Source organism: Thamnophis sirtalis, unplaced genomic scaffold, assembly GCF_051295495.1.
Source record: "Thamnophis sirtalis isolate CommonGarterSnake01/CBP01778 unplaced genomic scaffold, rThaSir2_p1.2 scaffold_3, whole genome shotgun sequence".
Lineage (NCBI taxonomy): Eukaryota > Metazoa > Chordata > Lepidosauria > Squamata > Natricidae > Thamnophis > Thamnophis sirtalis.
The window spans coordinates 113165761-113178883 of NW_028261383.1; the positions used below are offsets into that span (position 1 = coordinate 113165761).

A 13123-nucleotide genomic window follows, 5' to 3' on the forward strand; every position below is an offset into this window, starting at 1 on the left:
GCATGGATCTATAGCCACCTTTGCTCAATGGCAAAGAAGAGAAAAGGAAAGTGCAAGAGCAGAACTGCTGGGAGGGAATGGAGTATGAGATCCATTTCCTCAAAACTCAATATCATTCTAGGCTGTGGTGGAGACAGTGGACAACCTCCTGCGTCCAGAGGCCCTGGAATCATGGAAGGACATGAATGCAACAGAGCAGGTGCACACTGCCACCATGCTGCTTGATATCCTAGAAGAGGGAGCTTTCCTTCTGGCTGACAACGTCAAAGAACCAGCCCGTTTTGTTACTGCTAAGAATAACGTTGGTAAGCACCAGCCTGTATGCTTTATCTTGAAGAAGTCAAGAGGGAGGGAGGGAACTTCACAGAGTGTGTGGGTGCAGCAGACTTGTGCCTCTCTGCGGCAATTCTAAGCCAGCCAGCCATTCTTTTCTCAGAATGTGTAATACTGAACATTATTGAACACAGTGCCTGTGCTCTGTAAACCTAGGGAGGTGGGAGCCTTTATCAAATGCAGGCTGTCAAAAGAAAGAGGAAGGTGCCATTTTACTTTTTAAAGGATCTTGATTTATACCTCCCGGCAGTGTCCTTATTTCTCCATTGCACCCATAGAAAAGCGATCTGTATTTCCATTGCATGACACATTGGAGAAGCAGGTTTCTTACATGGAAGCAGCACTACTTTCATTGATTCTTCATTACATACAAGGAAAGGGTATCTGTAGCACTCTCCCCTTCCTTACTTCATGAGCCTGCTGCAAATAGGTCTGTGGGGTAAAAACAAGAGAAAGGTTTTTGCTGATCAGGCACAAGACTGGGTCTGCTTGGCACATCCCTTGGTGGGATGATAGCATGTTGCCATTATCTCACTTATTAAGTATCTTTTCATCATAAAACTCATTCCAATCATCAGTTGCAGAATCATCTCAAACATGGTTACATATTAGATGGCACATTAAAATCCTTAGGCAGAAAGTACAAATGCAACTGATGGTGTTAAAGCAAGTAGAAAAGAAGAGGGTATTAAACCAGAGAAGGGAAAGAAGAGAAGAGTAGAGTTAGGAGAGGTAGAGCTTCGAACTTTCCCATTCAGTTCCCTTGGGCATATTCTGCCCAATTGAAAATGGGGCGGGGTGGTGGTGTTACATTCCTGTATCCCAGGCAGTGGTTATCTCTTCTTGAGGTCCCAATCTATTCCTAAGGTTTTGCAAACCTTTTAGCAATATAATCCAAGCCATTTCATTACATGGAACATCTCACATAATGTGATGCTAGCTCGACCCAAAAGATTAGAAAATCCAGTCAGTTTTGCAGACCATTTTCCCTGTGTGTAAAAAATTTTTCACAATAGCATTCTGCATAACTATAAATTAATATCTTGCCCAGGCAATCTGGAGAAACATACCTTTTGTGTCTGGTGCCAGACTGAACTCATAGCTCTTGAATAATAAATATAGAAACCTAGTCTCCTGCCAGGTTTCTCTGGCGTGTCACTGCTTCTTGGATTAAGTGACCTCAGAGCAATAGAGCAAGCAATAAAACTGTAAAATGGCTCAATCTCTTTAGATACAAAATGAAAACAATGAAATCCACAATGGACTGGAAAACAGATCAGGATAAGGGAACTGGTACAGTTGCCTATACTGAATTCTTGCATTTATCACAGAGTTTAACTGTAGCAATATGATTGTTAACAGAACTGATTATAAAGAAATATAGTATTAAGAGATCGAAGTAGAGATGGTGATTTAACAATTATCAAGCATTCGAAGTTCATAGTATAAACTTAGCATGACAAAAGAGTTGTTGAAATCAAGTCACCCCATTTCTACTCTGATAATCTAAACAGGAAGAAACAGGAAGATTACATTCAGTATCTATACAGAAATATGAAAATTTTCAGATGAAAGAAGGGTGATTACTACAGCTTTTTATGTCTATGGAGATTCTCAGTCATCCATAGTTGTACCAAAGTTCTTTTTCAAGAGACAACTGGACTGTCTTATTTTTCTTTGAAGACTTTTCGCTTCTCATCTTGGATTGAAGCTCTTGAATGAGAAACAAAATGTCTTCGAAGAAAAAGAAAGCCCAGTTGCCTCTTGAAAAAGCACCTTTGATACAGCTTCTTATATTGTTTGACCTGCATTTTTGTGTTAACCTATTCCATTCTTCTCTCCCATTGTAGTGTTGGAGGTCTCTGTGTTAAATACAGAGGGGCAAGTGCCAGATATTGTGTTCCCACATGAATATACTACCAGAAACTCGATCCAGCTGTCAGCCAACACAATCAAGCAAAACAGTCGTAATGGTGAGCAAGAGAAGGAATTCCAGATTTGGGGAGGACCTCGATAAACATCTTCCCAGAACATTTTGGAGACCATCATCATGAAATTATGTCTTTTCCTCCCTTTCTAGCAACAATTCACCCCGTCTATTACATCCCAGGTGGTAGGCCTGATCTCCTTTCCCTTTGTTCCCTAGGGGTGGTCAAAGTTGTTTTCATCCTCTACAATAATTTGGGATTTTTCCTCTCTACTGAGAATGCCACAATCAAGCTTGGAAGTGAAGTTGGTCCACTTAGCCCCTCACTCGTTGTCAATTCCCAAGTTATCGCTGCCTCCATCAACAAGGAATCTAGTCGTGTCTTCCTTATGGACCCCGTCATTTTTACTCTCTCCCACCTGGAGGTGAGATAAGCATGACTCCTGGGATCACTCTATCTGTTTCCTTTTCTTTGCATATGTCAATAAGTCCCATACCTTGGTCCTTGTGCCTTGTAATCAGCTCTATACTAAACTACAACAGTGGCAAAGTTACCCTCTGTAAAGGATTCACCGCTAATGTTTTGAGCATGTATAAATTCACTTTTAACCAAGTCATACATTTTTCTGGTATAATGAACTATCTGTATTCAGGGAATGCCCTTTTCTCCCCTATCTTTATTCTGCTGATGACATCCAGACCCATTCCTCTTTCTACATAGGACAAGAATCACTTCAATGCCAATTGCTCTTTCTGGAACTATTCGGAGCGTTCCATGATGGGATACTGGTCCACACAGGGCTGCCGACTGATGGAGACCAACAAGACCCACACCACCTGTGCTTGCAGTCACCTCACCAATTTCGCTGTCCTCATGGCACACCGCGAAATTGTAAGGATATCACTTACCTGAAGCAGGGTGAAAATATGACAGGTTGTTAGGGGGAGGAAAATGGTTTCCTATCATCAGGGCCATCCTTTTAACTCTTACTGCATGCTGAATCTTTATCTTGTTGTATGGGCCATATGTAAAATCAGGGCAGCTGTTACTCTTCAAAATGTTAAGAAGACGGGCAATCTATGATGTAAATAAACATGAAGTGGCTTCACAGTATTTGGAAAATGACCAAAGCACACCAAGGGTACCCAACAGTGGAGACTATCGTGCTAATTACTAAGTTCAGTATAAAATATAGCATGCTGCTAAGGAGATAGGGAACCACACACATACACACACCAGGCTTTTTCCTTTTTTCTTTTCAGTATCAGGGCCGCATCAATGAACTTTTGCTGTCTGTCATCACATGGGTGGGCATTGTGATTTCTCTGGTCTGCTTGGCTATTTGCATATCCACCTTTTGTTTCCTCCGTGGGTTGCAAACTGACCGCAACACCATCCACAAGAACCTCTGCATCAATCTCTTCATGACTGAGCTCCTATTTCTTATTGGAATTGACAAGACGCAGTATGAGGTATGTGATGGTTTTCCCTTCCTATTATATACAAAGCCACCCTGGACTGCTCCTCTGCACAGTGGGATCTGCGAGGCACATTAGAGGGGCAGGGAGTAGGCTATGCTAGGATGAGGATCTCACGAGGTTCCATGTGGCTTGCCAAATTCAGGGTGACATTGATGAGCCTTTTTGGATTCAGAAAATAGTGTATATGTGCCTGCCTACGTCTCTTAGACCACTGATCCACTGAAGACCTCATTGATCTCTCTGTATTACGAAGGAAATATGAGACTGTAAAATTTTTTCCAGATAACATGTTTTAAAATATCTATAATAACTTCTCACTTTTGTGAATGATATAGTTCACAAAAGTGAGAAGTTATTATAGGAAAGAATAATGCAATATTACTTTAGAGAGAGAGATGTTAAAATATTTATAACCACTGTGAAGAATATCAAAAGCCACTTTATATCTTTTTTTTTTCTTCTAATTTTCTTCAACGCTTTCTTCTTTTCTTGGTCTGGCTTTTTTTGCTTTTGCTTTTTTTTCTGCCTTTATACTAGTTTGTATTAGTTTTTATCGCCCTGTTTAAAAGTTTCTATAAAAATTATGTAAAGATAAGACGTGAGAGGTTTCTCTAGCTCGGAAGCAAAATTCTGTCTTCTCTGTGAAGTTTCTTCCCTTTAAAGATCTAAATGTCTCATTATGGAGGGAGGTTACCTGCTGCCCCTTCTCAGCGCAGCAGCCTAGTCTTAAGATGATGGCATTGATTATGATTGCATGGGGGTGATGATGATGGCCATAGCAGGAATAGCACTGCATCACGAGCCATGGTGGCGCAGTGGTTAGAGTGCAGTACTGCAGGCTACTTCTGCTGATCACTGGCTGCCAGCAGTTTGGCAGATCGAATCTCACCAGGGTCAAGGTTGACTCAGCCTTCCATCCTTCAGAGGTTGGTAAAATGAGGGCCCAGATTGTTGGGGGCAATAGGCTGAAAGGGCTGTATGTAAAGCACTGTGAAGCATTATATCTGTAAGTGCTATTGCTAAGTGCTATCGCTCATTTATGAGGATTACCTGTGGGGGGGGGGGGGGAGTCTGCTTGTCTGTCTATGCTATGTATCCAAATGATAAACAAACAGAACAAAACAAAAAGATAAAATTGAGTAGCTTGCTCTCATTAGTCATCAAAGAGAGGGAACAGGGAGGAAGAGACTAATAGTTCTTTCATTCAAGAGCATTTGTAATAGTATCATTTCAACTGATCAAAACTGGGAGAAGAATCTGTGTTACGAGTGACAGGAGAAATATTTAAGACTGGGGAAGGAGGCACTTAATACAATTTAGCACTGCTGTGCAAGCAAGAGCCGCAGATGATCCCGTTGGCCCCAGAGAAGTCCCAGGGCACATGACGACCAGTGGAAGCAGGGAGACTGAGTGAAAGAATATTATTGCAGGGGGGCAATGTACCAAACAAATGGAAACAGTGTGTGGCCTTGCATATATGGTTACACAGAGGTTCCATCACTGCTCACCGGTATGCAGGATGGCTATGCTAATGGAACTGTAGTTTGGCATTTGGACTGTCTTTAAAGAGCAGGAGCTAGGGCACAGAAAGATTTGTAGAGATGAAGACAGCCTTCTCTTTTTCTAATATTAACAACATACAAATTGCATGTTATCTTATAGTAGAGATATTTAGGGACTTTAAATAAATCATTATATCACACACACACACACACACACACACACCCCCAAGTTACACAGAAGTCCATGCTAACTGGTATTCTTTTCTCCTCAATCCCAGATTGCCTGCCCCATCTTTGCCGGGTTGCTACACTATTTTTTCCTGGCAGCATTCTCCTGGATGTGCCTGGAGGCCATTCACCTTTACCTCATGCTGGTTGAAGTCTTTGAAAGCGAGTATTCCCGTAGGAAATACTACTACCTGGGTGGCTATTGTTTTCCTGCCCTGGTAGTGGGAATTGCTGCCGCCATTGACTACCGCAGCTATGGCACTGAAAAGGCGTAAGTAGAGGGGTCACAGCTGGTGGAAGATGAACAAGAATGATGTTCTGGCTTTAATCAAAGTTCCAATGTGTAAATTTAAGGAAGAGGGTCATTTCCCTTTGAGAGGCAGTAGAAATACTAGATTTTATTGAAAGAAGAAGTGAGAATTTAGAGATAAGACAAGGGATACTAAAAGGAAAGCTATGGTAGAAGACCAAAGTAGTTGGATGACCAAGGAGTTAATCTAGGTTTCAAAGCAGGTTTTGGTGAAATTGTCATTGCGTGCCAGTCGAAGTACTATATGCAGTAGTGAAGGTGTGGGATATCCACTGTTCTTTGGGTCTCTCTTTAAACATGTCTTGCTCTACTTTTGGCAGTTGTTGGCTTCGAGTTGATAACTACTTCATCTGGAGTTTCATTGGACCCGTTTCTTTTGTTATTGGGGTGAGTCATTGAAGGATTGTTTGGAGTTATTGAGGTGGGATTGTCCCCTCAGCCTTATAATGCTAGACTTCAAACCAAACCTGGGGAGAGTAACTAAAGTCTTTATTCTAACACTTCCCAACCCCTTAGGTATCCCCAAAGCTCAGAAGATGTGCCGTAATGCACATCTCACTCCAAACCATGCAACCCTGCAGTGTAGTGGGAATTCATTGCCAACCTCAGAACGGGACAGAGAAAAGTTTCTAACTGGGGGAACTGTAAGACAAAGAATTCCATCACACACATCCATCCATTCATTCACACATTCACTCACTCCTTCATTCATTCATTCATTCATTCATCCACCTGTACATTATCTTCCAGATCAACCTTGTATTCCTCATGATCACTCTGCACAAGATGATCCGCAACACATCTGTCCTCAAGCCTGATTCCAGCCGACTGGACAATATCAAGTAAGTTTCTTTTTGGATTCCTTTTGATGATCTTCTGATGTAGTTTGAAGTGCCTCTGTATCTTAATATCTTAATTCTGATATTGTCTGAACACAACAGCGTCTTGGAACTTTTCAACCAGTACACTGGAACAAAACATGTCCAGCCCAGACAAAGTAGGCCTCTCTGTGTTTAACTGTAGGACCTTTCTCAAGACAATAGGACCAATGTTCCCTCTAAGCTGCGCAGCAGTTAGCAATAGGTGGAGGTTTTCTACTTTGGATTTATAGTCAGACTTGATATTATAGTTTCTGCTTCTTAATACTGTTATCAGCAGAGTACAACTATTATTTTCAGAAAACAGTTCAGTTCAGTTCTTTTTCTTGCTGATTTTTCTTTTGTTTTTCCAATTAGTTTAATGGCAAAGAATGTATTCACTATTGGTATGATTTTGCAGCCCACTTCTTTTATTCTTGCCCATGTCTATTTTGGATTCCAGTTTAGCTCAGTCTGTCAACATGTTGTTTAGGGCTTTTAAATATTTCATACAAATTGACAATGCCTGATATTTGTCTTTATTCAGAAAAGCAAAATAATTAATTTTAATGGATATTTATTTATTTATTTATTTATTAAATCAATCATTCAAATTTCTTATGTAATCATCCCAAAACAGTATACAAATAACAAAACAAATATATAATGATACATCAACAAATAATACACAAACATCCCCTGAATGTGGATAGATAAAGGACATAAAAATAAAAAGAAGAAAAATGCATAGCATTCAGAGAGAAAATATCTGTAGAAGAAAGAAGGATATTTGTGACCTATGTTTGCTCAGAAATAAGTCTTGTAATAGTCTCATAAGTATTTATTGGCTCATTCCAGAGGGACATATAGTGGGGGTGGTATAGACTCATTTTTCCATACAGTCTGTTCAGATCTTCAGTATCCACAAGCTGAGAATATTAAACAACAGAATAAATTTGCCCCCAAAGAGACAACATCATACCTGCACTGACAACGGAGTCCAAATCAAAATGCATCTTCTGTGGCTTCCTTTGCAAACAACCATATCAATTGAGGTATAAAGTCTTCCAGCTTCTCATTCCACACACATCCCAGTAATCCTGGTAGAGGAGATAGAAAAGCATTTGCAGTCTTTACAGCCATGGAATATTGTTCTTAATCAGCTTGAACCTTTGGTGTCCTGACTGATCCCAAGATTTACTCCAGGTGTTCTCAAAAAGCTGTCTTTTGTTTTATATATTTCAGCTCCCCATCAAATCAGGTGTGGGACAGTGTTACATATTGTCCCCACTGTTTTTGTGTTCCACTGATCAACCAGTACAGGAAAATCCCCAAGTGGATTCAATTCATGAAATCAAATCCATTAGATACTAGGGGAAAACCATTTTGAGTAATCCATAACCTGAGCAGAAACTTACACTGATGGCCAGCCTAAGGTAACCAGATAGTTAGTACATAGTGCTTCTCTACCCTCCAGTCACTTATTACCAACTGAGCAGAATAGTGAGATATGAAGCCAAATACTAATTGATACTCTCAATGGTTGAACTGCTGGTTGACTATGTTAGTAGATTGCTGATGCAAATATCAAGTCAGTGTGAGAAAATTCGAGCACTTATGTTGTGCTTTTAAAAAGTGTATAAGGAGAAGGCATTTTTATTGAAGGTTTTCAGGTGTATACTGCACATATGAAACGGGAGGCAGAGCATGTAGTATGTTGACCTGAGAATCAAAATGAGTTAAGGTTGATTCAACCCGTGTATGATTCTGGGATTGAGGCTAATAATAATATAAATATATAATTAGAACTGGAAGCCACTTCTTTGAAGATACTTTGGATTCATAACAGGTGACAAAGGAGTAGACCTTCTGATGTAAGGCTTCTCCACCCCCTCCTCCGGAAAAGCAATCATGTTAGACTCTCCCACTAAGTGGCAATATTCTGGGCCTGTTATCAGCATCACTATACAAAGAAAAGAATAAGAAAATGATTTGGACTTTCTTTGCTGCAAAATACAAAAATGGGAAACAAACCTTTCAGGGAAAATAACAAGAAATTCAACTGCAGAGTTCTATGCATCAGGGATATTTTAGTAAGAAATCCTTTTTGAAAAGAATGCACTCAAAGGTCCAGATATAAATAAAAACGTACTGGGAATGGGAAGAATAAGGGAAAACAACAATCATATGAAGACTATTCTGAATATAAAAGAGTGAGGTCACACTTGTTATACAATTTCTATCCGAGGAAGCTCTTTCTTTTTTTTGTAGGATACATGGATAGTTCCATATAGAGTGGGTGCTATATGATGGGGAATATTAAACTTCCTGTATTTTTTAAAAAAAATCTTGACTGAGAACAAACATGTTTATGGAATCAGAGAGCAGCAAAAGCCATTGTTTTAATGAAAATTCTTCAATCTAATAAAGCATCTTCCATTTCGGAATGTCTGGAACTTTCTTCTCACTAATTCCAATCGTATCAGTTCCAGTAGAATGAAGTTTAAGAAAGAGCGTAAATGTACGAATGTGTGCTCAGAAACAAAGCTGAATATCTAATTACGGTATTCAGGCTTTCTGGTGTGAGGCCAAGCTTACAAAAGGCTAGGCAGGGGCATAGTTATATTACAGAAAAGGTGTGTGTGTTAAATTTGGAATACTTTTGATATTTTAAAACACCAAGCGATTAAAATAAATGTTGCTATGTGTGTGAGAGAGATAGGAGAAAAAAAGAACGCCAAGATGACTGCCAAACTAAATGTAGGGAACTGTGAATGGGGAGTGTGATATAATATTCCCCTCCTCTCCCATTTCATTTGTAATACATGAATAAAACCAGAGGGTAATAGCAGAGGACAAAAGTAAAAGAAGCAGCTTTATAGTCCTTAGCATGATTGGATAAGGATGAGTAAGAAAACAGAGCCCACTAAGCAGTTTTTTGACTAGCAACATCTGACACACACAACCTCAATCAGAGAACTGGAAGAGGTTTTTTTATTTTATTTTCTCGTCTCATATCTTCTCACCCATTTCTTTCTGGTTCACCCTCTGGCATCGGCAAACATCACAGAGGAAGTCTTCTCTTCATTATATATACAGAAAAACAAGTCCCAATGTTCAGTCACACACACACTTTCTCTTTCCTCACTCCTAAACTCGCCCTTGGGAGAAAACCTATGAAAAACAGTTAATCAATTTTTTCTTAGAGAGCAGAGAAGGAGACAGTACTTCCAGGACCCTTAAGGCTTGGGAATATGAATTGGCCCTGGAGAAAGTAGTAATGTGTTCCTGCAATTGTTACCTTACCTTGGATTTTATAATCACTGTCTCAGGCTGTTGTTCAGGGTATAAGTCATTTAAATCTCACTTAAGGTCCTTCCAGTTCTTCTCCTTGTGGCTTGTTGTGTAAATGAGCACTTTGGTGTATTTTTGTCATAAAATGCGCAGCACAAGCAGATTCTGGTCCATTTACTCAATAGTTCCATCTCATTTCAAGCATTGAGTCCATCCCTTAAAAAGGCAGCTTGCCCTGGGGACAGAGTTGAAGAACCTTTTCTGAAGGTAGGAGGAAGATGTGAGTAGTGAAGCCCCAATGTTACCAAGGCTCATCTTTTTTTTAATATATTTATTTTGTTTTATCAACAAAAGTAAAATACAAAACAGAAAAACAACACACACACACACACATACACACACAGAGTACTAACAACAACAACAACAAAAAAGATTGGTGTACAAAGAAAAAAGAAAAAAATGCTCCAAGTATCAAATAAATGTAACATCAAACATAATAGAATAGAATCCACCCTGGCTGGATGCTTATGTGTGTTTGTGGGGAGGGGGATGAATTATCCTCTCCTTTACATAGTTGGTCTACAAATGGTTATAAGCTTTCCCATCCCTATCTATTTAATATTAAATAAGCAAATATTCCAGGTGAGGGGAACCAATTCCCATCTTGAATTTACTACTAGTCTCTCTTTCCACAGGTCATGGGCACTTGGAGCCATTACTCTACTTTTTCTCCTGGGCCTCACCTGGGCCTTCGGCCTCCTCTTTATCAACAAGGAGTCTATTGTCATGGCCTACCTCTTCACTACCTTCAATGCTTTCCAGGGCATGTTCTTCTTTGTTTTTCATTGTGCACTGCAGAAAAAGGTGGGTAGTCCTCGTATTGAAGAACATGACACGAGTTAGAATGGGAAGTTGAGGAAAACCCAGTGGAGCTGATGCTGCCTTGGCTGTAGGATACTTTGAATCTGCAATGACTAGCATTGAATTGAACTTTCTGATACAATAATTTTATTCAATCATAGATAACCCGTGTCAGTTAGTTCATCATTTCAGATATATTTCCTTACCAGAGCCCTCAATGTCTTTAACAATGGAAGAACTTCTAATGTACTTGAACAGTTATTTGAAATTCAGGTGACCTATTAAGAAATGTATATGTCTTGAAAGTAGTAGCCCATGTTGAAGTGTATAGCACATTCAAACATCAGAAGTTGGTCACCGGAAATGTTTTATAACATTTTTTATTAAGTCATAAAATGTTTTGTAAAATTTGCCAAATTCCAGTTTCACGGGAGTCCTGGGTTTTGGATGCATTCTCTTAAGTTACCCCATTTGAGATACCTTGTTTAAAAAAGTTTTGCACCATTTTGCTTAGTTAAGAGTTACAGACACAAGAGTCTTACTATAATAGAGATACTAGTCTTAATAATTAGCTGATTAAGACATCAGATTGACACAGATTTTGTATAGGAATACAAATTCTAGTTTTGAACCTGGATGAATTAAATCATGTACAACTCATCATGATTTGTGAGAAAAAGAATATTTGACTTTTTCAGACAGTGTTTGTTACCTGGATTGGGTGGGTTGTTGTTGTTGTTGTTTTGTAATTACTACTCTTTATTTTAAAAATATTCCTGACAAATTGAGACATCTTTTTAGTTTATACACTTTTCCTTATATAAGCAATTAAGTCAATGTTGCATCTCTAGTTTTGCATGATGGTAAAGATTGTTTCTGAAAAGCTAAGAATAAGTTGCTAAAACAACAGAAAGTATGAAGAGTCCCTGTGTTACTGGGAATTATACTTATCAACACCAGTCAAAAGATATTGTGTAAGTAGTATTCTGTCTTTCTCTTAATGCTTGTATGTATGTGGTAAGTAAAATAAAAAAGTCAGAAGCAGCAACAAAGGAAGTTCCAGGTGTAATGTGTTGCCAGTTGGATCCCTCTTAAAGCAGAGTAAAATGAATGACTTGTTTGAAAGCAGAGTGGAACAATGCATTTTCTCCCTTTCCATTTTTCTCTTTCCCCTATTTTGCATTAGGTGCATCGGGAGTTCAGCAAATGCCTGCGACATGCATCCTGTTGCCTCCGGAGCCAACCAGGGGCCACTCTAGGCTCTCTCAAGACCTCAGCTATCCGCAGCAACAACCGCTACTACTCTGGAACACAGGTAAAGTCTGGCAGGCATTAGTGCAAATCAGTTATTGAGCAGATGATTTAGTTAAATCTAGAGGATTTAGCCAAACTAAAATTTTGGAGAAGATAAGGGTATGGAAAGTAAGACGAACGGGGAAAACAAACAGATAAAGATCTCTTAAAGCCAGAATGGGGTTGTCTTTTCAGAGCCGAATCCGGAGAATGTGGAATGATACTGTGAGGAAACAGACTGAGTCCAGTTTCATGGCAGGTGATCTCAACAGCACTCCGACACTTAACCGAGGTGAGTGGTCCATCATTTCCAATGAACCTGTCCTAAACCAGAATGAGAACCTGCACCCGTACAAGTAAAGAGGGAAATCGGTACTGCTGAGTAAGACAATCTGCCCTAAGCTGGCAGTTGCAAAGCCCCCTCTTTAACTCCTAACCTAATACTCTGCATCAATTTCTTCTGAAGTAGCTTTCTCTTTCTTACCTATCTCCGGATGTCCACATGAGAGAATGATAGAGCTCCAGTCTAGCTTATATTGTAGTGTCCATTCCTCCAAAGACTTTCTTTATGTTCTACAACTCATTGCCACCCACCCACAAACTTTTTCTTGTCCAGATACGGACATTTCTGTCCTGCAGAATCCTAACACTTGTGCCTACACTCTCTTTGCAGGGACAATGGGGAACCACCTGTTGACCAACCCCGTGCTGCAGACACGGGGCGGGAGCAGTCCCTACAACACACTCATTGCTGAGTCTGTGGGCTTCAACCCTGCCTCACCCCCTGTCTTCAACTCTCCAGGTAAGACAGCCACCCTCTTGAAGGAGAATCCTTCTTTTTCACTTCTTTGTGGTTGGGAAAAGGTCCTGCCTCCATGTACCTAGTCAATAGAAGGGACTTCATACAAATCTGGACTACAGGATATGCATTGTACACACTGTGGGAGAGCAACCTTTTCAACTCTGCAGAGGTTGTATTTGAGACTTTATCCATGCAAACCACATGCTCTTCCACCAAACTCTGACCAGTGGGATA

The 13123-nt window shown here is 39.8% G+C and overlaps 1 protein-coding gene across 5 annotated transcripts in view; it reads left to right on the forward strand.

Moving 5' to 3' along the window:
- The window catches only part of ADGRL1 (adhesion G protein-coupled receptor L1), a 141535-nt gene that overhangs the window by 118997 nt on the left and 9415 nt on the right, over window positions 1-13123 (forward strand). For all 5 annotated transcript variants that reach the window (XM_087709724.1, XM_087709723.1, XM_087709727.1 and 2 more), the window contains 12 exons: window positions 122-305; window positions 2184-2306; window positions 2480-2685; window positions 2982-3152; window positions 3524-3733; window positions 5523-5743; window positions 6103-6169; window positions 6533-6624; window positions 10629-10797; window positions 11981-12109; window positions 12283-12379; window positions 12761-12889. In XM_087709724.1, the coding sequence (XP_087565850.1) occupies window positions 122-305; window positions 2184-2306; window positions 2480-2685; window positions 2982-3152; window positions 3524-3733; window positions 5523-5743; window positions 6103-6169; window positions 6533-6624; window positions 10629-10797; window positions 11981-12109; window positions 12283-12379; window positions 12761-12889 (1798 nt within the window). The remainder of the gene's footprint in view (window positions 1-121; window positions 306-2183; window positions 2307-2479; window positions 2686-2981; window positions 3153-3523; window positions 3734-5522; window positions 5744-6102; window positions 6170-6532; window positions 6625-10628; window positions 10798-11980; window positions 12110-12282; window positions 12380-12760; window positions 12890-13123) is intronic.